General features: G+C 42.3%; 2 protein-coding genes across 2 annotated transcripts in view; one reads left to right on the top strand and one right to left on the bottom strand.

The window, feature by feature from the left end:
- The window catches only part of LOC141047277 (uncharacterized), a 1035999-nt gene that overhangs the window by 494845 nt on the left and 514520 nt on the right, over positions 1 to 26634 (top strand). The window lies entirely within an intron of this gene.
- LOC141047340 (uncharacterized) overlaps positions 1 to 26634 on the bottom strand; it is a 220077-nt gene that overhangs the window by 123394 nt on the left and 70049 nt on the right. Inside the window, exons 7-11 of the mRNA XM_073542401.1 lie at positions 14600 to 14748; positions 14291 to 14470; positions 14084 to 14207; positions 13903 to 14000; positions 11387 to 11477 (exon numbers count right to left, since the gene is read on the bottom strand). Of these exons, the coding sequence (XP_073398502.1) occupies positions 11387 to 11477; positions 13903 to 14000; positions 14084 to 14207; positions 14291 to 14470; positions 14600 to 14748 (642 nt within the window). The remainder of the gene's footprint in view (positions 1 to 11386; positions 11478 to 13902; positions 14001 to 14083; positions 14208 to 14290; positions 14471 to 14599; positions 14749 to 26634) is intronic.

Here is a 26634-nt window from a genome sequence, read left to right as displayed (position 1 = left end):
ACTTAGCAAGTGTCCCTCATTCATTATTTACATATAGGGTAAGAATGGAGATGAGATCAAGCACCATTACTTGATTATTTAAACTATTTGCTTAGTTTTTCCCTCTCTGCTTTTAAAGTCAACAAACTAGTTCCATAATACAATCCATAATTAGCATATCAGTAGTGATGAGTGAGTATGTTCGGTCCTCAGGTTTTCCTGAGCATGTTCGGGTGTTCTCTGAGTATTTGGGTGTGCATGGAGATTTAGTTTGTGTCGTCGCAGCTGCATGATTTGTGGCTGCTAGCCAGCCTGAATACATTTGAGGATTGCCTGTTTGTTAGGGAATCCCCATATGTATTCAGGCTGTCTAGAAGTCGCAAATCATGCAGCTGCGGTGACACAAACTAAATCTCCATGCACACCCAAACACTTTGAGAACACCCGAGCATGCTCGCAAAAACCCCAGCACTGAGCATACTCGCTCATCACTACATATCAGCAAACATCACTAGTGATCAAGGATAAGCGCACAATAAAAGTCATTATTACCGGCTTACACAAACAAAAGTCTGTTTTCTTGACCAACCAGAAATCAACACTTAAATTTGAAATCCAACATACAGATAACATTCTATTATTCTTCATTTGCTAAACACAGTTCTCTGGTTAATTAAGATACAATGCTGTACGCCTTCACAATCACAAAAGTAAAAAAAAAGTTTTTACAAATATTTAAAAAATATAAAAGTTCAAAACACCCCCTTCGCGCCATTCAAAATAAAACAAAAAAAAAAAATCAAACATAGACATATTTGTTATCGCCGCTTTCAGAATCACCCGCTCTATCAATATAAAAGAAGAATTAACCCGATTGCTATTCGGCGTTGCGAAAAAAAAGTCAAAATGCCAGAATTACCCTTTTTTGGACGCCGCAACATTCAATTAAAATGCAATAATGTGCACTCAAATGACTGTCTCTGCATCAAAATGGTATTAATTAACAACGTCAGCTCAACACGCAAAAAATAAGCCAACACCCAACCTGACATCATGAAAAATGGAGACGAGACGGATATCGGAAAATGGTGCAATTCTTTGATACTTTACCTAATAAAGATGAGTTATTGTTACTGATAAATGTTTGTTTTAGGTCGTTTATTTTCTGTTGGTATTTGGTTTATTCTATAAAACTCCCATATAATATTCCATCCTTGAACACACGCCACACGTATTATGATTTTGTACAATTTGTCAATAATATATATAGTTTCTCCCCGTCTGAGTTATTTTTGAAAGTCAACAAAATACGATTTTCCTGTAATTCATTTCTCACTCTAGGTATAATAATGACTTCTCTCTGTGAGGGATTTTTGATGCTTAAAAAAGTTGCCCACTAGTTGGACAACCCCTTCTCATTCCTCATGTTTGGTCCTCTTAAAATAAAAATACTTATACAAACCTTCCATGCCCGCATCGTTTCAGTGGTGTTGGCACTTGCGTTCTTGGGTCTCTTGAGGTTTTTACGTCATGTGAGCCCTGTGCCCAATCAGTGCTGGAGTCGCTGTCCCCACTTTTGGACAAATCGAGCATCATGAGGCATTCAGAGCAGCCGCGGCCCTGGCTTCCTGTTGATGTTTAATACGTCTGAAGGCGGGAACAGTGAAGCTGCCACTGATTGGGTGCAGGGCACATGTGATGTAAAAAACTCACATAAGCCCCGGGACAGTGAGTCTCGACACCACTGAACTGGAGTGTTTTCATTTTAATGAGGCCATACATGAGGAATGATGTCACTGAGGAAAAATTTATATATATATATATATATATATATATATATATATATATATATATATATATACAGTGGGGCAAAAAAGTATTTAGTCAGTCAGCAATAGTGCAAGTTCCACCACTTAAAAAGATGAGAGGCGTCTGTAATTTACATCATAGGTAGACCACCTCAACTATGGGAGACAAACTGAGAAAAAAAAATCCAGAAAATCACATTGTCTGTTTTTGTTTCATTTTATTTGCATATTATGGTGGAAAATAAGTATTTGGTCAGAAACAAAATTTCATCTCAATACTTTGTGATATATCCTTTGTTGGCAATGACAGAGGTCAAACGTTTTCTGTAAGTCTTCACAAGGTTGCCACACGCTGTTGTTGGTATGTTGGCCCATTCCTCCATGCAGATCTCCTCTAGAGCAGTGATGTTTTTGGCTTTTCGCTTGGCAACACGGACTTTCAACTCCCTCCAAAGGTTTTCTATAGGGTTGAGATCTGGAGACTGGCTAGGCCACTCCAGGACCTTGAAATGCTTCTTACGAAGCCACTCCTTCGTTGCCCTGGCGGTGTGCTTTGGATCATTGTCATGTTGAAAGACCCAGCCACGTTTCATCTTCAATGCCCTTGCTGATGGAAGGAGGTTTTCACTCAAAATCTCACGATACATGGCCCCATTCATTCTTTCATGTACCCGGATCAGTCGTCCTGGCCCCTTTGCAGAGAAACAGCCCCAAAGCATGATGTTTCCACCACCATGCTTTACAGTAGGTATGGTGTTTGATGGATGCAACTCAGTATTCTTTTTCCTCCAAACACGACAAGTTGTGTTTCTACCAAACAGTTCCAGTTTGTTTTCATCAGACCATAGGACATTCTCCCAAAACTCCTCTGGATCATCCAAATGCTCTCTAGCAAACTTCAGACGGGCCCGGACATGTACAGGCTTAAGCAGTGGGACACGTCTGGCACTGCAGGATCTGAGTCCATGGTGGCATAGTGTGTTACTTATGGTAGGCCTTGTTACATTGGTCCCAGCTCTCTGCAGTTCATTCACTAGGTCCCCCCACGTGGTTCTGGGATTTTTGCTCACCGTTCTAGTGATCATTCTGACCCCACGGGGTGGGATTTTGCGTGGAGCACCAGATCGAGGGAGATTATCAGTGGTCTTGTATGTCTTCCATTTTCTAATTATTGCTCCCACAGTTGATTTCTTCACTCCAAGCTGGTTGGCTATTGCAGATTCAGTCTTCCCAGCCTGGTGCAGGGCTACAATTTTGTTTCTGGTGTCCTTTGACAGCTCTTTGGTCTTCACCATAGTGGAGTTTGGAGTCAGACTGTTTGAGGGTGTGCACAGGTGTCTTTTTATACTGATAACAAGTTTAAACAGGTGCCATTACTACAGGTAATGAGTGGAGGAAAGAGGAGACTCTTAAAGAAGAAGTTACAGGTCTGTGAGAGCCAGAAATCTTGATTGCTTGTTTCTGACCAAATACTTATTTTCCACCATAATATGCAAATAAAAGGAAAAAAAAACAGACAATGTGATTTTCTGGAATTTTTTTTCTCAGTTTGTCTCCCATAGTTGAGGTCTACCTATGATGTAAATTACAGACGCCTCTCATCTTTTTAAGTGGTGGAACTTGCACTATTGCTGACTGACTAAATACTTTTTTGCCCCACTGTATATATATTTATATATATATATATATATATATATATATATAAAAAATTATCCCTTGATTAGATGATTCACTGACAAGGGGATGAAACTAAACTTTATTAATTCCAAATGTAAAACTATCCCCATAATTCACCCCCTGAAGGTTAGTCAGAAGGTGACTAATAGAAAAAACATATACCCCACGTCTCAGTATATAGGGTGAGGTGACGTATACACACTCACTCTCCAAGCCTCTCATTTCTACAGGTTTCCAAATGCGACTCATCAGGAGACTATTTAATATTGACCTATATTAAAGCGACAAGAGACTAGACAAAGAAAAACCTAGAATCATGTATCATGTTATCCGAAACAGTCATTAAACTAGTCACATATTGGCAGATCCCAGACTTCAAGCTACATACTTTCATCATAATCCACTCCAGTGTCAGGAATAGATAGTATGTGAAAATACAGTATATACCGCTCAGGGAACACTTAACTTCCAGGGATAATTTCCATATTCATACTAAATAATTGCGCAGATCACCCAGACATTATGGCTGCACATATCTCTAGTCTTTATGATGATATTGCACTCATTCCCTGACAGACCGCAGCATGGCCATTAGTTAGAAGCTGCTAATGATCTTTGGAGCAGGTAAGTTTGCCCTGAGTGGTATATATTGGGTCGTCTGAAAACTGAGTTTAGTCTAGGACTATTTGTTTGCACTACTAATTGACAGCTGTTACAATATCAAACTAGGGCAGTCCCTATAGGAGAAAAAACAATAATTATACGGTGCTTTCACATATTTTTTTATTCTTGACTGACCGTCACTGGAGAGGATTATAAACTTACGAAGTATATAGTTTGAAGTCTGGGATCTGCCAATATGTGGCTAGTTTTCTGTTTCAGATAACATGATTTTAGTTTTTTTTGTCTAGTCTCGCTTGAATATAGGTCAATATTAAATAAAGTCTCTTGATGAGTCGCCTTTGGTAGAAATCAGAGGCTTGGAGAGCGAGTGTGTATATGTCACCTCACCCTATATACTGAAACGTGGGGTATGTTTTTTCTATTAGTCACCTTCTGACTAACCTTCAGGGGTGAATTCTGGGTATAGTTTTACATTTGGAATTAATAAAGTTTAGTTTTATCCTTTTGTCAGCAAACATGAGGAATGACAAGAAACAACCCCTTTAAGAAGATCTAATTTTGGTTAAAACTATTCCAACATTTGAACATAAAAAAGGATTCTCCCCTATGTGACATCTCTGATGTTTATTAACAGCTGATTTCCAAGTAAAACATTTCCCACATTAAGAAAATGAAAAAGGCTTCTCTGTGTGACTGCTCTGATGACTAACAAGAACGGATTTCCGGTTAAAACATTTCCCACATTCTGAACAGGAAAAAGGCTTCTCCCCTGTGTGAGTTTTTTGGTGACTAACAAGATGATATTTCTGGTTAAAACATTTCCCACATTCTGAACAGGAAAAAGGCTTCTCCCCTGTGTGAGTTCTCTGATGTCTAACAAGAACCGATTTCCGGTTAAAATATTTCCCACATTCTGAACAGTAAAATGGCTTCTCTCCTGTGTGAGTTCTCTGGTGCTTAACATAACCTGATTTATTGGTAAAACATTTCCCACATTCTGAACAGGAAAAAGGCTTCTCTCCAGTGTGAGTTCTCTGGTGCGTAACAAAATGTGTTTTCTGTGCAAAATATTTCCCACATTCAGAACAGGAAAAACGCTTCTTCGTGTGACTGCTCTGATGACTAACAAGAACTGATTTCCGGTTAAAATATTTTCCACATTCTGAACAGAAAAAAGGCTTCTCCCCTGTGTGAGTTTTTTGGTGACTAACAAGATGTGATTTCTGGTTAAAACATTTCCCACATTCTGAACAGGAAAAAGGCTTCTCCCCTGTGTGACTGCTCTGATGTCTAACAAGAGCCCATTTCTGGTTAAAATATTTCCCACATTCTGAACAGGAAAAAGGCTTCTCACCTGTGTGGATTATCTGGTGCTTAACACAATCTGATTTATTGGTAAAACATTTCCTACATTCTGAACAGGAAAAAGGCTTCTCCCCTGTGTGAGTTCTTTGGTGTGCAACAAGATTCCATTTCCAGTTAAAAGATTTTCCACATTCTGAACATGAAAATGACTTCTTTCTTTTAGGAGCAGTTTGTTTTTTAATGCCTGTTTTGCGAGTTTGATTTTCCTTAGTAGTCGGTAATGAATCAGAAGACAGGACCTGTTTCATAGGATCATATGACAGATCTTTACTGTGAATGGATGATGGTATATCTGGAGTAACAGCAATCACTTCAGTTGTATCTTGTAGGATCTCAAGATCATCTGATTTAAAAATTGAAGGTGTCAGCTGTCCCTCTGATCTCCTGGTACAGTCATCTGCTGAGATAAAAAAACAATTATTTTTTAATAAAATATCCTTGAGTTTAATATTTTTGAATATTTCTACTTAAACTGCACATAATAATGGCAAGCTATGTAAAAAACTTTAGTTATTTACGTAGACAATGACAGTTCACAGTCTAATAGAAAACCTTATAGGATGAACCAGTAGTGCGTGGTGTTCAACTGTTTGTTCATTCTGCCTCCCAAATATCGAATAAAAAGAAACCAATCAATGTTATGTAGGCAAAAATAATACCAATTCTCATCTCACAGAAAGCAAGTTCCCACTTAGGTCCATCATCTGTCAATGGAAAAACAGAGGTTCCCACACTATTAGTGGCTCAAAGGCTGTTGAAAAGCAATAAGGTTTTGATAAACCAATCCAGCAAAATCCGCTCTCACTTCTGAGTCTTGCAGTGTGCGCAAACAACATTTAGGATCCCTGTATGTAGCAATAGTATAGTGAGAAGAATCCACCTAATTTACGGGGTGTGTCTCCTGGAGCACAATCTGAGCACTATGTGTTGGGTAATAAAATGGCAAATGTGTAATTTTCACTCTCCAACATCCACTGCGTGTTAACTTCCGGAAAGTGGCTGTGGAGTCAAAATATTCACTTCTGTTACACACATGGTCAAAATTGTTGGTACCCCTCTTTTAATGAAAGAAAATCCCACAATGGTCACAGAAATAACCTGACTCTGACAAAAGTAATAATAAATAAAGGCAAGTGTATATTCCAAACAGCGCTCAGAAATAGGAGAAAAGGTGTCCTCCTGCAGGATTCTGCGGTAAGAATACAATTCTAACGCTGGAAGTAAATCCCCACTGCGAGAGGGTGTCCTCAATTTCTCAAAAGTAGCAGTGTACTTGTGAAATAAATATGTCAAAATACCACCACACATATAAAGATGTTAATAATGTATGTATGCGTGTAGTTGTAAACAGGAAGCTGCAAGCTCCCGAAACGCGTAGAATTAGGACCCTATCTATATTCCTATATACCTGTTTACAGGTAGGGGTGTGATGTCACTAACCTATTATACGTGGTCACACCGCTTGAGTCACTTGGCAATAATATTCCTTACAACCTGCCACTGGCCGGGGCAGCGTCTGGTGTACACTATTATTGCACATACTTAGCCCCATAAAGCCTCCGAAATCCTTAGATCCACGGTTCCGTGCTGCTACAGAGGGACTTATGGAGGTCAGCGCTAGGAGCTCACAGAACCTAGTAACTTTATATCAGCTTCCTGATACATTATAAACTCCCCCACTCCCTTCAGGCCGCAAGGGTTCTACAGCATCGCCGCGTGTCTCTGGCAGCTTCTAGCGGTGGTCACCACGCGTCGACACATCGGACTCCTCCCACCGGGGCAGCGTGTGTCTCAACGCTGACATGGATGGACATCTCCGTGCCCACTACAGACAAATAGCGCCACCCTTCCATGACACCGGCAGGACACAATGCACCCAGCTTTCCTAACTTCAGCAAGACTAGTGCACACAGCTCTTCTAGCTACCCGCTACAAAACTCAAGGTAATAGTTTGAGCCTCTATGTTTAAGTATATGCACTAACATTAATACACATCACATGTGGCGGCAGTCTGGTACATGTATAATAATAATAATAATAATACATTTTATTTCTATAGCGCTGACATATTCCGCAGCACTTTACATTTCAGAGGGGATTTGTACAGACAATAGACATTACAGCATAACAATAATCACATAGATCATAACAGATCCCAAGAGGAATGAGGGCCCTGCTCGCAAGCTTACAGTCTATGAGGAAAGAGGTAGACACGAAAGGTGGGTGGTAACAGTTGCCCTGATTGTATGGACCAGCCATAATGTTATGTGTGTATCAGTACAAACACAGAGGGCTAATGGATGCATAAAGCATGTGGGAGCATGATGCGGGGAACCTGGTTATGGTAAAACTTTTGGCTGTGCCACACAGGGATAGATTAGGTTAATATATTGAGGCGATAGGCCAGTCTGAATAAATGCGTTTTCAGGGCATGCTTAAAATTGTGGGGATTGGGGACTAATCGTATTGACCTGGGAAGTGCATTCCAAAGAATTGGCTCAGCACGTGTAAAGTCTTGGAGACGGGAGTGGGAGGTTCTGATTATTGAGGATGCTAACCTCAGGTCATCAGCAGAACGGAGGGCGCGGGTAGGGTGGTATACTGAAACAAGGGAGGAGATGTAGGGTGGTGCTGAGCCATGGAGGGCTTTTTGGGTGAGGGTAATAAGTTTATACTGAATTCTGGAGTGGATGGGTAGCCAGTGTAATCACTGGCACAAGGTAGAGGCATCGGTGTAACGATTGGTGAGGAATATGATCCTGGCTGCAGCATTCAAGACAGATTGGAGGGGGAAGAGTTTGGTAAGAGGGAGACCGATTAGAAGGGAGTTACAATAGTCGAAATGAGAATGAGTAAGAGAAACATTCAGAGTTTTTGCAGAGTCAAAAGTAAGAAAAGGTTGAATTCTAGAAATGTTTTTGAGGTGCAGATGACAAGAGCGAGCCAGTGATCGAATGTGGGAGGCAAAGGAAAGCTCGGAATCAAGTATGACCCCAAGACAGCGGGCCTGTTACTGGGGAGTAATAGTGGAGCCACACACAGAAATGGCAATGTCGGGTATAGGTACATTAGTAGCGGGAGGAAACACCAGGAGTTCAGTCTTTGACAGGTTCAGTTTCAGATATAGTGAGGACATGATATTAGACACAGCGTTTAGACAATTGCTGGTGTTTTCTAGAAAGGCTGGCGTGATGTCAGGAGAAGAAGCGTATAATTGGGTGTCATCAGCATAGAGATGTTACTGTAGTGTATAAGTACACCGCGGCTCTGCACACAGTGCACCCCGCTTTCCTAATGTTAGCAGGATCAGTGCACCCAGCTTTCCTAGCAACCTATACCCAAAGTAGTAGTTGTAGGTTCTGTGTATAACTACACGCATACACATTAACATCTTTATATGTGTGGTGGTATTTTGACATATTTATTTCAGGAGTATACTGCTACTTTTGTGAAAGTAAGGACACCCTCTCGCAGTGGGGTTTTACTTCTAGCGTTAGTATTGTTGTATACTTACCGCAAAATCCTGCAGGAGGACACCTTCCCTCCTATTTCTGAGCGCTGTTTGACATTATACACTTGTCCATTTTCAACATTATTTGAGAAGAGGTGGTTACTGTCACCCAAACTTAGCAGCCAGAAGCTCAGGAGTGTGTCAAGCACCAGTGGTCTGTATATATACAGGGTGGGCCATTTATATGGATACACCTAAATAAAATGGGAATGGTTGGTGATATCAACTTCCTGTTTGTGGCACACTAGCATATGGGAGGGGGAAAATTTTTCAAGATGGGTGGTGACCATGGCGGCCATTTTGAAGTCAGCCATTTTGGATCCAGCTTTATTTTTTTCAATGGGATGAGGGTCATGTGACATCAAATTTATTGAGAATTTCACAAGAAAAACAATGGTGTGCTTGGTTTTAGCGTAACTTTATTCTTTCATGAGTTATTTACAAGTGTATGACACTTATAAAATGTGTTCAAAGTGCTGCCCATTGTGTTGGATTGTCAATGCAACCGTCTTCTCCACTCTTGACACACTGATAGCAAAATGACATCGCCCGTGTTAGGCTAGCTTCACACTAGCCCCCTCCGGTCATCTCTGCCTAGTATCGCACACAGCTGCGTGCGATCTGCACACCCTATCTTTAGCATAGGGTGCGCAGACCTTGCGCTGACCGTGCGCTAGTATAATTTTGCATGCGCTGCGTCCTTGTGATGGTGCGCCGGTGTGCGCCGGACGCACCATGTTGCATTTTGGTGCGCTCGGAGCACCGTCAAAAGGGCGCAGTGCATGCAAAATTCTACTAGCGCACGGTCAGCGCAAGGTCTGCGCACCCTATGCTAAAGATAGCATGCAGCCGTGTGTGATACTAGGCGGAGATGACCGGAGGGGGCGGGCAGGGGCGGGGCTTAGCGGCGGCCGTGCGCTGCGGCCCAAAACGCTAGTGTGAAGCTAGCCTTATTTTGCTGGATGTCATTTTGTTTTTCTAAGTCTCACAATAGCCATAATATTATAGGCATTAGCAGCAATAATATCAATGCTATTATATGCATTATGTAAAAATGGGGGCAGGTCACTGAGGGATCAGTGACCTATCATAAGCCAATACAGATGAATATGTAAGCAGAGCAACATAAAGCCTCACCCACAGCCCCACAGCACAAGAATCTCATTAACTGAAAGCTACAAATAAAGATTAAACAACAACCACAAGACAGATTTCATCACCAGGTATCAATGTAATCAGTATAACGGCGCTGACCTGACAGTGTCTGTAGGTTGCTGTGCACAATCCTGCTGACAGGTTCCCTTTAAATTTAGATCTTAGGCATTTGGAAGAGGCGATGGAGAGATTTTTTTTAAGACTATCAGGGAGTTACAGACTCACATAAGTGAGGTAGGATAATCCCACCACAATGAAATTATCACACAGAATGAACAGGTAAAAAAAAGGAGATAGAATAAAAAATTATGTTACATCCCCAACAACAACGTATGTTTGAGGGAAGAACTCCAACACTTAACAGACTTGCATTCATTTGTGGTGGACCATTGGAGCTACTATGAGTCCTGACCAGAAGATTAGAGAAATAATATTGCTCCCCATTTCAGGAGAGATTGTGCAGTAATCTGAATTCCTTAGGATCGAAAACATAATGGAGTTTATGACTTGGAGTGAATCCATGAAGTCAGAGCTCGAGCCATGCCAACACATCTCCTGCAGGCGGGAATAAATGTATATTACAGCCATCAGCCACGCACAGCTTAGAGATATATCATGGCACAGGTGTAATGGTTTTCTGTAGATTATCACAATCCTCCTTGACATTAGATAGTTTTAATACAAATTAAAAAGTCAGGATAAAGGGAAACTCTGTTGTTATTGTACAGAAATTCACACTTGGCCTCACTGCACATTTACTGTTGTCGGTCATAAAAGCGAAGTTTGGCCAGAAAGACTGGACCTGGTCTTGTAGGGACCATATGACCACATTCAGCAGCACAGAAGGGAGAGAAGGTAGATTTATCCAATAAGATCCCAGATATCTGGGAAGCCAACAGCATCATTACCCTCCACTTTCTCTTACAGACCCATCATAATACTTTTCTTCAAGTGATTTTATAACTTATCAGCACATTCTATGCATGTTTTCATTTGGCTTTATAGTTTACAGATCTGTGTAGGTAACGGTCAGCATCTTCTAATCCCAGGGGGAAGGTGGATCCTCCAGGTTATAAGTTCTATAGAGAAGGGCTTTCAATGCCCAAAGTCATTTGAACAGTTTTGGGTGGAGGAGAATGTTGTGGTCAGGAGGCAAAATGATGATCACACAATTGTGATACGGCCAGACTACATGACCGATAAAGCAGCCACAGCCGGTGACTGAGAAGAATCTGTGACTTCTCTGCATTTAGTGGTTACTACTCACCTGGGTAGTCATATGTAGGAATCTCCTCTTTACACTGCTCATCACCCCTCACATATGTCTCTGTAGTATTAATATGGGTCAGATCTTCACCCTGAAACAAATACTGTAAAAGTCACAGATGGAGAAGTCACATCTATGATCAGCTCTAATCCTGCCATCTCCACCGTTCTCATTACACAAGTATAAAACACTAGATGGTAGCCCGATTCTAACGCATCGGGTATTCTAGAATAGCTATGGTTTATTTATGAAGATTTAATAATAATGCACTCCCCAATCCTGGTATGTATGGTCCTCTCACCCCCCCAATCCTGAAATGTATGGTACCCCTCACCACCCTATCCTGGTATGCATGGTCCCCTCACCCCCCAATCCTGAAATGTATGGTCCCCCTCACCCTCCAATCCTGGAATGCATGGTCCTCTCACCCCCCAATCCTGGTATACATGGTCCTCTCACCCCTTTCCTGGTATGCAGGGTCCCCTCACCCCCTTTTCCTGGTAGGCATGGTTCCATCACCCCCCTTTCCTGGTATGCATGGTCCCATCACCCCCTTTGCTGGTATGTATGGTCACCCCAACCTCCCTTTCCTGGTATGCATGGTCCCCTCACCCCCCTTTCCTGGTATGCATGGTCCCCTCACCCCCTTTCCTGGTATGTATGGTCCCCTCACTCCCTAATCCTAGTATGCATGGTCCCCTCACCCCCCAATCCTGGTATGCATGGTCCCCTCACCCCCTAATCCTGGTATGCATGGTCCCCTCACCTCCCTTTCCTGGTATGCATGGTCCCCCTCACCCCCTTTTATAGTATGCATGGTCCCGTCACCCCCTTTCCTGGTATGCATGGTCCCGTCACCCCCTTTCCTGGTATGTATGGTCACCCTCACCCCCCCAATCCTGGTATGCATGGCCCCCTCACCCCCCAATCCTGGTATGCATGGTCCCCCTCACCTCCTTTTATAGTATGCATGGTCCCGTCACCCCCTTTCCTGGTATGCATGGTCCCGTCACCCCCTTTCCTGGTATGTATGGTCACCCTCACCCCCCCAATCCTGGTATGCATGGCCCCCTCACCCCCCAATCCTGGTATGCATGGTCCCCTCACCCCCCAATCCTGGTATGCATGGTCCCCTCACCTCCCTTTCCTGGTATGCATGGTCACCCTCACCTCCCTTTGCTGGTATGCATGGTCCCACTCACCCCCCTTTCCTGGTATGCATGGTCACCCTCACCCCCCTTTCCTGGAATGCATGGTCACCCTCACCTCCCTTTGCTGGTATGTATGGTCACACTCACCCCCCTTTCCTGGTATGCATGGTCCCCGTCACCCCCCTTTCCTGGTATGCATGGTCCTGTCACCCCCCTTTCCTGGTATGCATAGTCCCCCTCACCCCCCTTTCCTGGTATGCATGGTCCCATCACCCCCCTTTGCTGGTATGTATGGTCACCCTCACCTCCCTTTCCTGATATGCATGGTCCCATCACCCCCCATTGCTGGTATGCATGGTCACCCTCACCCCACTTTCCTCACTCCTCTTGGTATTTGTTATAATCTACTGTATGTGATTATTGTTATGCTGTAATGTCTATTGTCTGTACAAATCCCCTCTGAAATGTAAAGTGCTGCGGAATATGTCGGCGCTATAAAAATAAAATTTATTATTATTATTATTATTTCCTGGTATGCATGGTCCCCTCACCCCCCTTTCCTGGTATGTATGGTCACCCTCACCTCCCTTTCCTGTTATGCATGGTCCCCCTCACCCCCTTTCCTGGTATGCATGGTCCCGTCACCCCCCTTTGCTGATATGTATGGTTACCCTCACCCCCTTTCCTGGTATGCATGGTCACCCTCACCCCCCTTTCCTGGTATGCATGGTCACCCTCACCCCCATTTCCTGGTATGCATGGTCACCCTCACCCCCCTTTGCTGGTATGTATGGTCAGCCTCACCCCTCTCTCCTGATATGCAAGGTCCCGTCACCCCCCTTTCCTGGTATGCATGGTTACTCTCACCCCCCCACTGCAAATGTGTCTTCAGGAAAATGGCACGGATAGCGCTATGCACCTGCGCAATTCTCATGCGCACTCCTACCCCGGCATCTTCCGGTCCCAGTAAGGCTTAGCGCAAAGGACCGAAGATGATGTCACTCTCGCGAGAGTGCGACGTCATCAACGGTCTTTTGCGCAAAGCTTTACTGGGACCAGAAGATGCCGGGCGCGTGGTGAGAAGATGGAAAGAGTCCGGGGGCCGTCCGAGAGGTGAGTATATGACTATTTTTTATTTTAATTCTACTTTTTACAGATTTATGGTACCCAGGCTACCATCCGCACATTAGGCCGCGACCAATCAGCGACACGGGATTTCCGTTACAGACAGACAGACAAACAGACAGAATTAGATGATTATATATATAGATATAATACTGGTGGATAAAACAAGACTGAGCACAAGACCTTCACAGCCATCTACACATCATAGGGGAGATCTCATGACACCTTCTCTCCATCTACCTGATGATCCTGAGGAACACTGGGATCTTCTTGTTTATAGTCCTGTAGAAGAAGAGGACGGGGACATCTCTCTGGTGTTGTCCTCTTACTGGATAGATCTGGAGGAAACACATACAGGGACTGAATTCATTCTTTACATACAGATAATTATAGGTCGTGTGTATTTACTCCTGTCTATTACCAGGTGATGTGAGGGGCTGGGGAACCTCCATCATGACGTCCTTGTACAGATCTTTGTGTCCTTCTAAATACTCCCACTCCTCCATGGAGAAATAGACAGCGACATCCTGACACCTTATAGGAACCTGACACATACAATGATACCGTCATCCACCCGATCCCTTCATAGTGTTACTGTATAATGTCCCATCATTGCCAGCAGTGTCACCTCTCCAGTCAGCAGCTCAGTCATCTTGTAGGTGAGTTCTAGGATCTTCTGGTCATTGATGTCCTCATGTAACAGGGGGTGAGGTGGAGGCTCTGTGATTGGGCTCAGGGGTCTTCCCCATCCCTCAGACACAGGGTCCTTACAGCGCTCACTAGAGGTCTTCTTCACTACTGTGAAATCCTGGTTATGGAGAGAGACATTAATAAATCTCACTACAGACATTTCCAGAGTCCTCACCTCTCCAGTTCTGTCCATCTGTTATTCCCATAGATAAGAATGATGTAATGTGACGTCATCAGAATCTCTCACCTCTCCAGTAAGACTGAAGAGGATCTCTAGGGTGAGGTGTAATATCTTCTCCGCCATCTTGTCTCTGTCCATATCCGTCCTTGACAGGTAAATCAGGAAAATTCTCTTATGTAGAAGATCTTCACTGAGAGGATCCGATATTGTAGAGACCTGAATGAGAAGATGAGCCGATGTAACATCATAAATATCCTGTGTAATAATACAATTACTGGAGGTAATAAGGGAAACATATGAGGAGATTTATTATTTTACAGTATTTAGATTCCTTCTTTACATCTACTAATAAAACCTATATATTTAGGCCACAGACAACAAGCAGTTTCTTCCTCGGAGTCGGCAGCTGAATACGTTCCTCATAGACTCATCTTCCATAACGCTAATTCTCGTCTCATTACCGACACTGGAATCGGCATTAGCAATACTGCAGGAGATATTCATTACACGTGACAGGAGGAATAACTACTTCATGGTGAGGACGACATCTTCATCTTCTACTACGGCTCTAGAAACATATTTGGCCAGAGTCCGTCACTGACTCCATCACCACCGGCCGTCTATATGAAGGTTTCCCGTCTTCCCCGCACTCAGCTCAATTTTTGTGTGTTTTTTCTTTGAATTTTTGCATTCTGTGCATGTCTGGATGTGGCCTCACCCTCTTGAGCTGTAAATCACATATAAAAGCCTCCCGGGTTGGTGCCCATAGGTCGGGACCTGGTTCTTTTGTCTGCCCTTATTCACACTTTAAGGTCGACTTTGACACATGGTAAGGTTTTAATATTAGACAGTGTACAACCGTCTCGATCAGGGGCATCTTGGAGACGGTGAGATGGCTTTCATGTGATTTTTGTTAAAACTTATTTAGTTATAGCATGGTTTTTGTTTATTTAGCTTCTTGTAGGTTTTTTCACTGTTTTATGGCCAAAGTGAACATGAGCTTATATGCTGCATGTATACCAACTTTAACTATGCTCAATTTTTGTGTTTTTCATGTTAGATCTCATGTCTGATTCACGCACAGAAGTTTGAGGCTTTTATAAAAGCTTTTTTTTGTTTGCACAAACAATGTGGACAGAGATGATCTGATCCCAAAGTCTCCATGTACAGTGTTTTGTGGGGTTTATTTCTGGCCTTAGGCTTTCCTATATTCCAGGAAAAACATCAGAAAAAAAAACAGATATTAAAATGTTTCAAATTAAAATTGGCACCAACAATTATTGCAAAAATAAAACAAACAAAAAAGCAGAAGACACAATATATTATTTTTGAACAAGTGAATCATTTTTTTTTTACAAATTAACTCTTTTGGGCCCCAGAACATAGATATACACTGCAGGGACAACACAGGAGTGGCTGCAACAAAAACCCTGGCAGTTTCACCACTTGCTGCTGTCAAAAGCAAACATGGCATCTAAGAAGGTGTGACTGAGTCCGGCTGAATGCCCTCCTCCCCCAAGTATAAGATAGTATGAGGCAGCCTAGTTACTACAATACTTACATGCCTAATAATGGTGGCTGGGCTGGGCCTGCAATGTACAAAGAATACATGGATAGATGGAGATAGTGAATGGGTTACACATGCACACTTCCACATAAAATGACTTTGATTAGTGAACGTGATAGGCCGCTCTGAACAAATGCGTTTTGAGGAAGCTTCTAAAACCATGCAAATTGTGGATAGTCCTAATTTCTTGGGGTAGAGCATTCCAGAGGATTGGTGCACCGCAGGAGAAGTCTTGGAGACGGGAGTGGGAGGTATGGATTAGTGCAGAGGTTAGTTGAAAGTCACTTGCAGAGCTCAGCGGTCAGTTAGGCCAATAGACAGAAATGAGGAAAGTGATGTAAGGAGGGTGCCGCACTGTGGAGAGCTTTGTGGGTGAGAACAAGTACTTTGAATTGGATCCTATAATGAACGGGTAGCCAATGTAACTATTGGCGAAGAGTGTCCGAGAACTGATTAGCCAGGTGGATGACAATGGCTGCTGCATTAGGTATGGACTGGAGAGGGGAAAGTCGAGTAACGGGGAGGCCAATTAATAGAGCGTTGCAGTAGTCCAGGCGGGAGTGGATCAAGGCAATAATGAGGGTTTTTGTTGTTTCCATGGTGAGAAATGGGCAGATTCTGGAGATGTTCTTTAGGTGTAAGCGGCAAGAGCAGGCAAGAGATTGTATATGGGATGTGGAGAGATAGGTGTCAAACATGATACCCAGACAGCTGTCTACTGCCGGGGTGTTATTATGATGCCACCTACGGAGAGGGAAATGTTAGATTTAGGGAGGTTAGTAGATGGCGGGAGCAGAAGGAGTTCAGTTTTGGAGAGGTTGAGTTTCAGATAGAGAGCGGACATGATGTTGGAGACTGCGGACAGTCATTTGCATTTTTTAGGACAGCGGGGGTAAGGTCAGGGGATGACGTGTATAGTTGTGTGTCAGCAGCATAAAGATGGTATGAAAGCCAAATCTGCTGATGGTCTGTCCAATTGGGGCTGTCTAGAGAGAGAAGAGAAGGGGGCCAAGGACTGAGCCCTGAGGTACTCCGACAGCAAGAGGAAGAGGAGATAAAGTGAAGCCAGTGAACAAAACACTGAAGAAGCGGTCAGAAAGATAGGAAGAGAACCAGGAGAAATCTCGAAGAGAGGTTAGCTTCATTGAAGATCATTAAGAAGGTGAAGAGTTATTTGACAAAGCAGAATTATCTCTTCATGTTACAGAAAGAGAAGAAATTCGAAGTGCACCTGAAGAAACAGAGGAATGGAAACATGTGACCCAGAGAAGCAGGAGGATCAGGAGGCAGTCAGCACCCATACTTCTCAGGAACCAGTACTAGGCTCTCACGCAGGAAAGCGATGAAGAAATACATCAGGATAAGACTTTGCCCACAAACAGCAACCTTGTACACCTTCAGAGTCCTCCTGGATGGAGAAAGAAAAATGTTGTGAAGAAGAAACGGAGAGTGGTGGTCATGGGGGATTCCCTGTTGAGAGGAACAGAGGCCGCTATCTGCAGACCGGATATAACTTCAAGAGAAATGTGCTGTCTTCCAGGTGCAAAAATTAAAGATGTGTCTTACAGGATATCAGGACTCTTCAGACCTACAGATGACTACCCCTTCCTGCTAATACAGGTGGGGAGAAATGACACAGCAAGAAACGACCTGAAAACCATCTGCAGTGACTTTTAAAACTTAGGCAAGAAAGTGAAAGAACTGGGAGCGCAGGTGGTCTTCTCTTCCATCCTCCCAGTGGATGGCCATGGAACAAGGAGGTGGAATAAGATTCTGCAGGTGAACAACTGGCTATGTTGATGGTGCCGTCAGCAACGATTTGGATTTCTGGATCACGGAGTGAATTACCTATACGATGGACTACTTGCTAGAGATGGGGTGCACCTTACGAAGACTGGAAAGCAAGTATTTGGAAGTCGCCTTGCTACACTTGTAAGGAGAGCTTTAAACTAGAACAACGTGGGAAGGGAAGCAAAAGGCCAGAAAAAGCCATACACCTGACAAATGCTATTGAGAACTCTGCTATTAGAAGTGGAAAGGAAGAACAAAGACAAAAGAATCTAATTAATAAAAATATTGGAGAAAGAGAAAACAATCACAAACTAAAATGTTTCTATACTAATGCACAAATCATGGGCAACAAACAAGGAAAATTGGAACTACTAACACAGGAAAAGAAATATGATGTCATTGGAATCACTGAAACTTGGTGGGACAATACACATGATTGGAATACAAGACTAGAAGGATACAACTTATTTGCAAGAAACAGACTTGATAAACGAGGAGGGGGTGTCGCATTGTATGTTAGAAACGCGAATATCTGTACAGAGATTGAAGCTTCAGAGACTGGGAGTTCTGTGGAAACTGTTTGGGTAAGAATACAAGGACAGAACAATGGAAAGGACACCATTGTAGGCAGCGTCGGACTGGCCCACCGGGGAACCGGAGGATTCTCCGGTGGGCCCTGGCATCTGGTGGGCCCTGGCACCTGCAGGCATACAGGGCCAGCAGTTGCCTAGGGCCCCCGCTGCTCCAGGGGCCCCCAGCCAGTGGTGTGTCGCACATGCAGCTGCTATGGGGGCCCCTGCCAGCGGAGCAGCAGCGGGTGTCAGGAGGCAGGAGCCCCTGTCCCCACTGCTAAAGAGAAATGAATATTCACTGCGAAGCAGTGAATATCATTTCAGGTCTCCACCCCCAGAGGCCCCGCCCCCAGCCCAGTAAGCCGCTCTGCATCTGTAAATCAGGGCCGGCGCCGCCCTCAGTCCTCTCTGCTCCTGGCTCACAGCCAGTGCGCGATGACGTCACTACATCGCGCACCCGCTGTGTGTCTGGCAGAGGGGGCAGCTCCTGACACTGAAGCCGGGATCAGCGTGGGAGCGAGGAGGAGAGGTGAGTATTGTTTTTTTTTTTTTTTATATCTCTCGCTCTCTCTATCTGTCTCTCTCTATCTATCTATCTATCTATCTCTATTTCTCAATATATCTCTCTCTATCTCTCTTATATCTATCTATCTTTCTATCTCTATCTATTATCTATATCTATCTCTATCTATTATCTATATCTATCTCTATCGCTCTATCTTTATATCTATCTTTCTATCTCTACATCTATCTCTATATCTATCTATCTATCTCTATATCTTTCTATATATATCTCTATATCTATCTATTATGTCTATCTATCTCTATATCTATCTATCTTACTCTATCTATCTCTATATCTATTATCTCTATATTTATTATCTATCTAGCTACCATCTATATCTATCTTTATCTATATATATCTCTATCTAATATCTATATCTATCAATCTCTATACCTATCTATTTATCTATCCGTTATCTATCTCTATATCTTTTCTCTGTATCTATCTATCTCTATATCTATATCTCTCGCTATCTATCGCTCTATCTCTATATCTATCTTTATATCTATATATCTATCTCTATCTATCTCTATATCTATCTCTATTTCTCTCTATATCTATCTCTATATCTCTATAGCTATCTATCTATATATCTCTATCTATCTCTATATCTATCTCTCTATCTCTATATCTATCTTTCTATCTCTATATCTATCTATCTTTATCTATTTATCTCTATATCTTTTCTCTGTATCTATCTCTCTATATCTATATCTATCTATCTCTATATATATCTATTATCTCTATATCTATATCTATTTCTCTCTATATCTATCTATCTCTATATCGATCTCTCTGTATATCTAGCTATCTTTCTATCTATCTCTATCTATCTCTATCTATCGCTCTATCTCTATATCTATCTTTCTATCTCTACATCTATCTCTATATCTATCTTTCTATCTATATCTATCTATTATGTCTATCTAGCTATCTCTATTATCGATATCTACCTATCTCTATATCTATCTGTTATCTCTATATTTATTATCTATCTTTATCTATTTATCTCTATCTCTCTATTTATCGATCTCTGTATCTATCTCTCTATCTACCGCTCTCTCTATCTCTATCTATCTTTATATCTATATCTATCTATCTCTATATCTATTATCTCTATATCTATCTACCTATCTATCTCTATATCTATCTCTATATATATATCTGTTTCTCTCTATATCTATCTCTATATCTATCTATATATTATCTCTATATCTATCTATATATTATCTCTATATCTATCTATCTCTATATCTATCTCTATATCCATATCTATCTCTATATCTATCTTTCTATCTAACACTATATCTCTATATCTATCTCTATATCTCATTATCTATCAATCTCTATCTCTCTCTCTTTATCTATCTATCTATTGATCTATCCATCTATCTCTATATCTATATCTATCTATTATCTCTATTATCTATATCTATCTATCCATCTATCTAGCTATCTCTATATCTCTCTATATCTATCTTTCTAACTCTATATCTATCTATCTCTATATCTAGCTATTATCTCTATATCTATCTCTATATCTATCTTTCTATATCTATCTGTCTCTATATCTATCTATCTCTATATCTATCTCTATATATCTCTATATCTATTTTTATTTATAGCCATCTATCTATATATATTTATCTCTATATCTATCTATATATGTCTATATTATTATTATTATTATATCTGTATATCTCTATCTATTATCTATCTCTATCTATTATCTTTCTCTATCTATATATCTATCTATCTCTATATCTTTCTATCTATAGCTATCTATCTCTATATCTATCTATCTATCTATCCATTATCTATTTTCTATCTATCTCTATATCTATCTACCTATCGATCTATCTATCTATATTTCTTTCTATATCTATCTTTATATCTATCTCTATCTATCTCTATGAATCTTTCTATCTATATCTATCCATTATCTACTTTCTATCCATTATCTACTATCTATCTCTATATCTATCTATTTCTACATCTATCTTTCTATCTATTTCTATCTAACTCTATATCTGTATATCTATATAGCATTATACCCTATGAGGGGGTGCATTATTCCCTATGAGGGGGCAGCATTATACCCTATGAGGAGGCAGCATTATACCCTATGAGGAGGGCAGCATTATTCCCTATGAGGGGGTGCATTATACCCTATGAGGGGGGCAGTATTATACCCTATGAGGGGGCAGCATTATTCCCTATGAGGGGGGCAGTATTATACCCTATGAGGGGGGCAGTATTATACCCTATGAGGGGGCAGCATTATTCCCTATGAGGGGGGCAGTATTATACCCTATGAGGAGGCAGCATTATACCCTATGAGGGGGTGCATTATTCCCTATGAGGGGGGCAGTATTATACCCTATGAGGGGGGCAGTATTATACCCTATGAGGGGGCAGCATTATACCCTATGAGGGGGTGCATTATTCCCTATGAGGGGGTGCATTATTCCCTATGAGGGGGGCAGTATTATACCCTATGAGGGGGGCAGTATTATACCCTATGAGGGGGTGCATTATACCCTATGAGGGGGTGCATTATTCCCTATGAGGGGGGCAGTATTATACCCTATGAGGGGGGCAGTATTATATTCTATGAGATGGCTGCATTATATTCTATGAGATGGCTGCATTATACTATGTGAGGGGGCTGCTTTATATTCTATGAGGGGGCTACCCCAACTCCTGCTACATAATTAAGACATGTACAACCTTATATTATACCCGGATATTAGCGTGTTTTACCGCATAATTGGTGGTCTGGTATTTAACTCTATGCAGCTACATAGTGGGCCCCAAGAATGATTTTCTCTGGTGGGCCCAAGGTGTTCCAGTCCGACGCTGATTGTAGGCATTTACTACAGGCCGCCTGTGCAAGCTGAAGATATGGATGAACACCTTATGCATCAAATGGCCAAGTTCTCCAAAAAATATGACATAGTTGTCATGGGAGATTTCAACTATCCAGACATTTGTTGGGAATCTCCCTTAGGCAAAACTAACAGGTCAAGGAAATTCTTATCCTCTCTTGCTGACAACTTTATCTTCCAAAAGGTAAGGGAGAAAACAAGGGGAACTGCTACCTTGGATCTAATCCTTATAAACAGGGAGGAAATGGCTGAGGAGGTAAAAGTGGCTGGAACCCTAGGAGGTAGTGACCATGCTATTTTAGAATTTTGGATAACTAGAGGAGGAAGACCTGTGAAGACTCAGACGTCAAGGTTAGATTTCAGAAAGGCAGATTTTAAGGGATTCAGAAAGAGAATTGGAAGGATCCAATGGCTGGATATCCTTAAAGACAAAAATGTCCAGGAAGGATGGGAAATCTTGAAAAATGGAATTCTCAAAACACAATTGTTAACAATTCCGAAAAGAGGGAAGAATAGGAAGCATTTAAGGAAACCAGGATGGATGAACACATGCTAAAAAGGAAGAAAGAAATGTTTATAAAATGGAAAGAGGGAGGCATATCTAAAGAAGAATATAATGATGTCTGCAGAACCTGCAGGGCACAAATCAGATTAGCTAAAGCTGACAATGAATTGAGGCTTGCAAGAGATGTCAAAAGCAATAATAAAGGATTTTGGGGATATGTCAAAAGTAAAAGAAAAGTCAAAGATGCTATAGGATTTTTAAAGGATGAAAATGATGAAATGGCAAGACAGGATGCTGAGAAGGCCGAACTTTTAAATTCCTATTTTACATCTGTTTTCTCTCAGAAAGGAAATGTAACATCAACTGTTCTTCACTGTCCTATTAAAGGAATAGAAGAATCCAGGATATCTATAAACAGAAAGATAGTGAGGAAACACTTAGCTAACCTAAATGAATTCAAGTCTCCAGGTCCAGATGAATTACACCCCAGAGTAATAAAGGAGATAGCAGAAGACATTTTTGAACCCCTCTCCATAATCTTTGAAAATTCTTGGAGAACAGGAGAAGTCCCATTAGACTGGAGAAGAGCAAATGTTGTTCCTATCTTCAAAAAGGGGAAGAAGGTGGACCCAGGCAACTATAGGCCGGTGAGTCTGACTTCTATACCAGGAAAGATCTTTGAACAAATTATTAAACAACATGTATGTCAGTACCTGGATAAGAATGAAGTGATTAAACAGAGTCAGCATGGGTTTGTAACTAATAAGTCATGTCAGACTAACTTAATTTCCTTCTATGACGGAATCACTGATTGGGTGGATCAAGGAAATGCTGTAGATATAGTATATCTTGACTTCAGCAAAGCATTTGACAAAGTATCTCATACAATCCTTATTGAAAAATGACTAAGTATGGAATGGACAAGGCAACTGTTAGGTGGATTCATAACTGGCTTAGTGATCGGACCCAAAGAGTGGCCGTAAATGGCTGCACATCCAGTTGGAAGAATGTCTCAAGTGGGGCTCTGTCCTGGGCCCTGTATTGTTCAACATCTTCATCAACGATTTAGATGAAGGAATTGAGGGTAAACTGATGAAATTTGCTGATGACACAAATCTAGGAGGGATAGCTAATACTAGAGAAGAGAGAGAGAGGATTCAAAAAGATATAAATAAACTGGAGCAGTGGGCAGCAACTAACAGAATGGTTTTTAACAGGGAAAAATGCAAAGTACTACATCTGGGCAATAAAAATGAAAAAGCATATACAGAATGGGAGGAATAGGGCTAAGCCACAGCACATGTGAAAAAGACTTGGGTATACTAATAGATCACAGACTGAATATGAGTCAACAGTGTGATGCAGCAGCAAAAAGGCAAATGCAATTCTAGGATGTATTAACAGAAGCATACAGTCTAGATCACGTGAAGTCATTATTGCCCTCTACTCCTCTTTGGTCAGACCTCATCTGGAATATTGTGTCCAGTTTTGGGCACCACATTTTAAAAAAGACATCAACAAACTGGAGCAAGTTCAGAAAAGAGTGACCAGAATGGTGACTGGTCTGCAAACCCTGTCTTATGAGGAAAGGTTGCAGGATTTGGGAATGTTTAGTTTGCAAAAGAGAAGACTGAGAGGAGACTTAATAGCTGTCTACAAATATCTAAAGGGCTGTCACATTGTAGAAGGATCATCTTTATTCTCATTTGCACACAGAAAGACTAGAGCAATGGGATGAAACTGAATGGGAGGAGACACAGATTAGATATTAGAAAAAACTTTTTGACAGTTAGAGTGATCAATGAGTGGAACAGGCTGCCATGAGAAGTGGTGAGTTCTCCTTCAATGGAAGTCTTCAAACAGAGGCTGGACAGACATCTGACTGGGATGATTTAGTGAATCCTGCTTTGAGCAGGGGGCTGGACCAGATGGCCCAGGAGGTCCCTTCCAACTCTACGATTCTATGATTAAGTGCATGGGAGCTGTACATGGGAGAGGGAAGTTTAGAGGGGCTGATGTGTATGAGTCATGATGGAGGGGGGATAGGGCAGTGAATGTGGATGGCAAGTGAACACAGGAGGATAGAAATAAAGCACATGGTTAAAGGGGAGAGCCAAGTGTGGGTTACCTGACTCCTGCCCTGAATAACTACCATGGAATAACCGCTTTTGCTTGATGCTTAGGTAATGTGATTCTTTGCTGAATGCGTGCACCCCACAGAATGTTTCTAAATTTATAGGCCCCAATACAGGGACAAGAGAGAGCGATTGTGGGAGCTGTTTGTTATAAATTAGCAAGAGCTGCTCAACACATCTTGGTGTGGAATAGATGATCAAAGACGCTAGTCCTGATTCCATCTCTATGCTATAGCACCCCTCCCAAGATAACATCTACAGTGACCCCCACCCATGGATATACAACAGTAAATACTGGGAATAATGTAACAGATGAATTATAGCAAAGGAGTTGAATGAAATGCTTGCTGACATAGAATAGAGTGAACACATGCAAGATGGATCGTCAGTGCAGGAGTTGAATGAAATGATTGCCAGTAGTGTTGAGCGACTTTTGGTTTTTTAGGGTCGAGTTTCGTTTCATGAAACCCGACTTTTCCAACAGTCGAGTCGAGCAAAATCGGCCGACTATAGGGAAAAGTCGGTGTCGTCCCGAAGCCCAAAACCCAATGTAAGTCAATGGAGAATTAAAGTCGGCAGTGAGAGGAGGACAGGAAACATACCAACAGTGCCCATTTGAATGCCAAAAGCATAAATTCTTGTTACTGAAGCTTGTCAACCTTAATTAACTTCATAATACAAGTTACGCACTGAAAAATGGGGGTTATTTGGCTACAGTTGTGGGGGGGAGGGCTGGCTCCAGGTTTTCGTTGGGCCAGGGCCAAAGAGCGCCCCTTTAACACATACCACAACTCATGATGCTCCGATACGGCAGAGAAATAGCAGTATAGTACAATGAAAAATACTTGACTTCTTACATCTCATGACTGATATCCATTTTAAATTCTCCAATACCTACGAAAACGGACAGCATATAACTCCATACAGTATTATGGCCAGCGCGTAGTGCGATATACAGAGTAATGAGGCCCATATATTTCTCCATACGGAATCATTATTCCCATATAATGTTTCAAACCGTATATGATGAACTCCACATAATGCTACAGTATATGTTGGTCCCAATGGATGAAGCTCCACTGTCTTATGGGCCCAAATAATGCTCCATATATAATGGGCCCCATTTCTACTGCTCTAGTGTATAATGGGCCCTGTAAATGCTGCTCCAGTGTCTGATGTCCACCTTTGGAATGCTCCAGTGTATGGTGGGCCCCATATATCATTCACCAGAGTATAGTGCTCCCCAAAAATTGCTGTCCCAACATTGAAAACAATTACATAAGTCTCCTTGCTAGGGAATCCCTGCACTACTCTGAACTCCTTGTCGTCCCCATCTTCCATCTCACTGCACTTGGCTATTTAGGCCCTCCCACCGGCAGAGACACTTTTGCGTACTATGCGGTGCTCTGTGCCAGTGCCATCGCCCATGAGTATGCCCCCCCACCTGCTCAAGGAACCTGCACTTTCATCTGCACCTTCCTCTTTGTCACCGTGTAAGGTGGTATAGTATGCGGGAAGGGGAACCTGAGTTTCCTCTGGGTCAGATTCTGGCTGTGTAGAGTGCGAGGGGAATGTAGTGGTCTGGGTCAATGTACCAGCAGCATCATCCAGCAGTGGCTGGGCCTCAGTGCACTTGTGGCGTCCCCAAGAGTACGGTCGCCACTGTGGCATTGCCTTCCTCCTAGGGAGTGTGTTGTCAAGCTTGGGAGCAACGAAGGATCTCTCTAGCAGTGAAACCAACACACAACACATTTCCCACTCCATGCCAGCAGGGAGACCTCTGAACCTGACTGCTGAGGAGCTGCTCTCTGTGGTCGGGAGGAGGTAAGTTAGGGCACTCTGTGCAGGGAAGGGGAAGTGTGTGGACGTGAGAAGGGGAGCTGGAGGATCAGCAGAGTTAAGGCTCACTCCTAGCTGGAGCGCATGGTCCGGATTCCGGTCTCCGAGTTTGTAGGGATACTGATGTTCCTGCAGCAGAAACCGGGGGAAGTAGCAGCTATAAATGCTCTGTACCCAACTAAGGCTCGGAGGCCCCAGCATCGACGTATGCGAGGCAGAAGGAAAAGGCTACAGCTGTC

The sequence above is a fragment of the Dendrobates tinctorius genome, unplaced genomic scaffold, assembly GCF_039654945.1.
Source record: "Dendrobates tinctorius isolate UK_male_01 unplaced genomic scaffold, ASM3965494v1 ptg000126l, whole genome shotgun sequence".
In the NCBI taxonomy this organism is placed as follows: Eukaryota; Metazoa; Chordata; class Amphibia; order Anura; family Dendrobatidae; genus Dendrobates; species Dendrobates tinctorius.
Note: the sequence above shows the minus strand (reverse complement) of the source record. Positions and strands in the feature narration are given on the sequence as shown.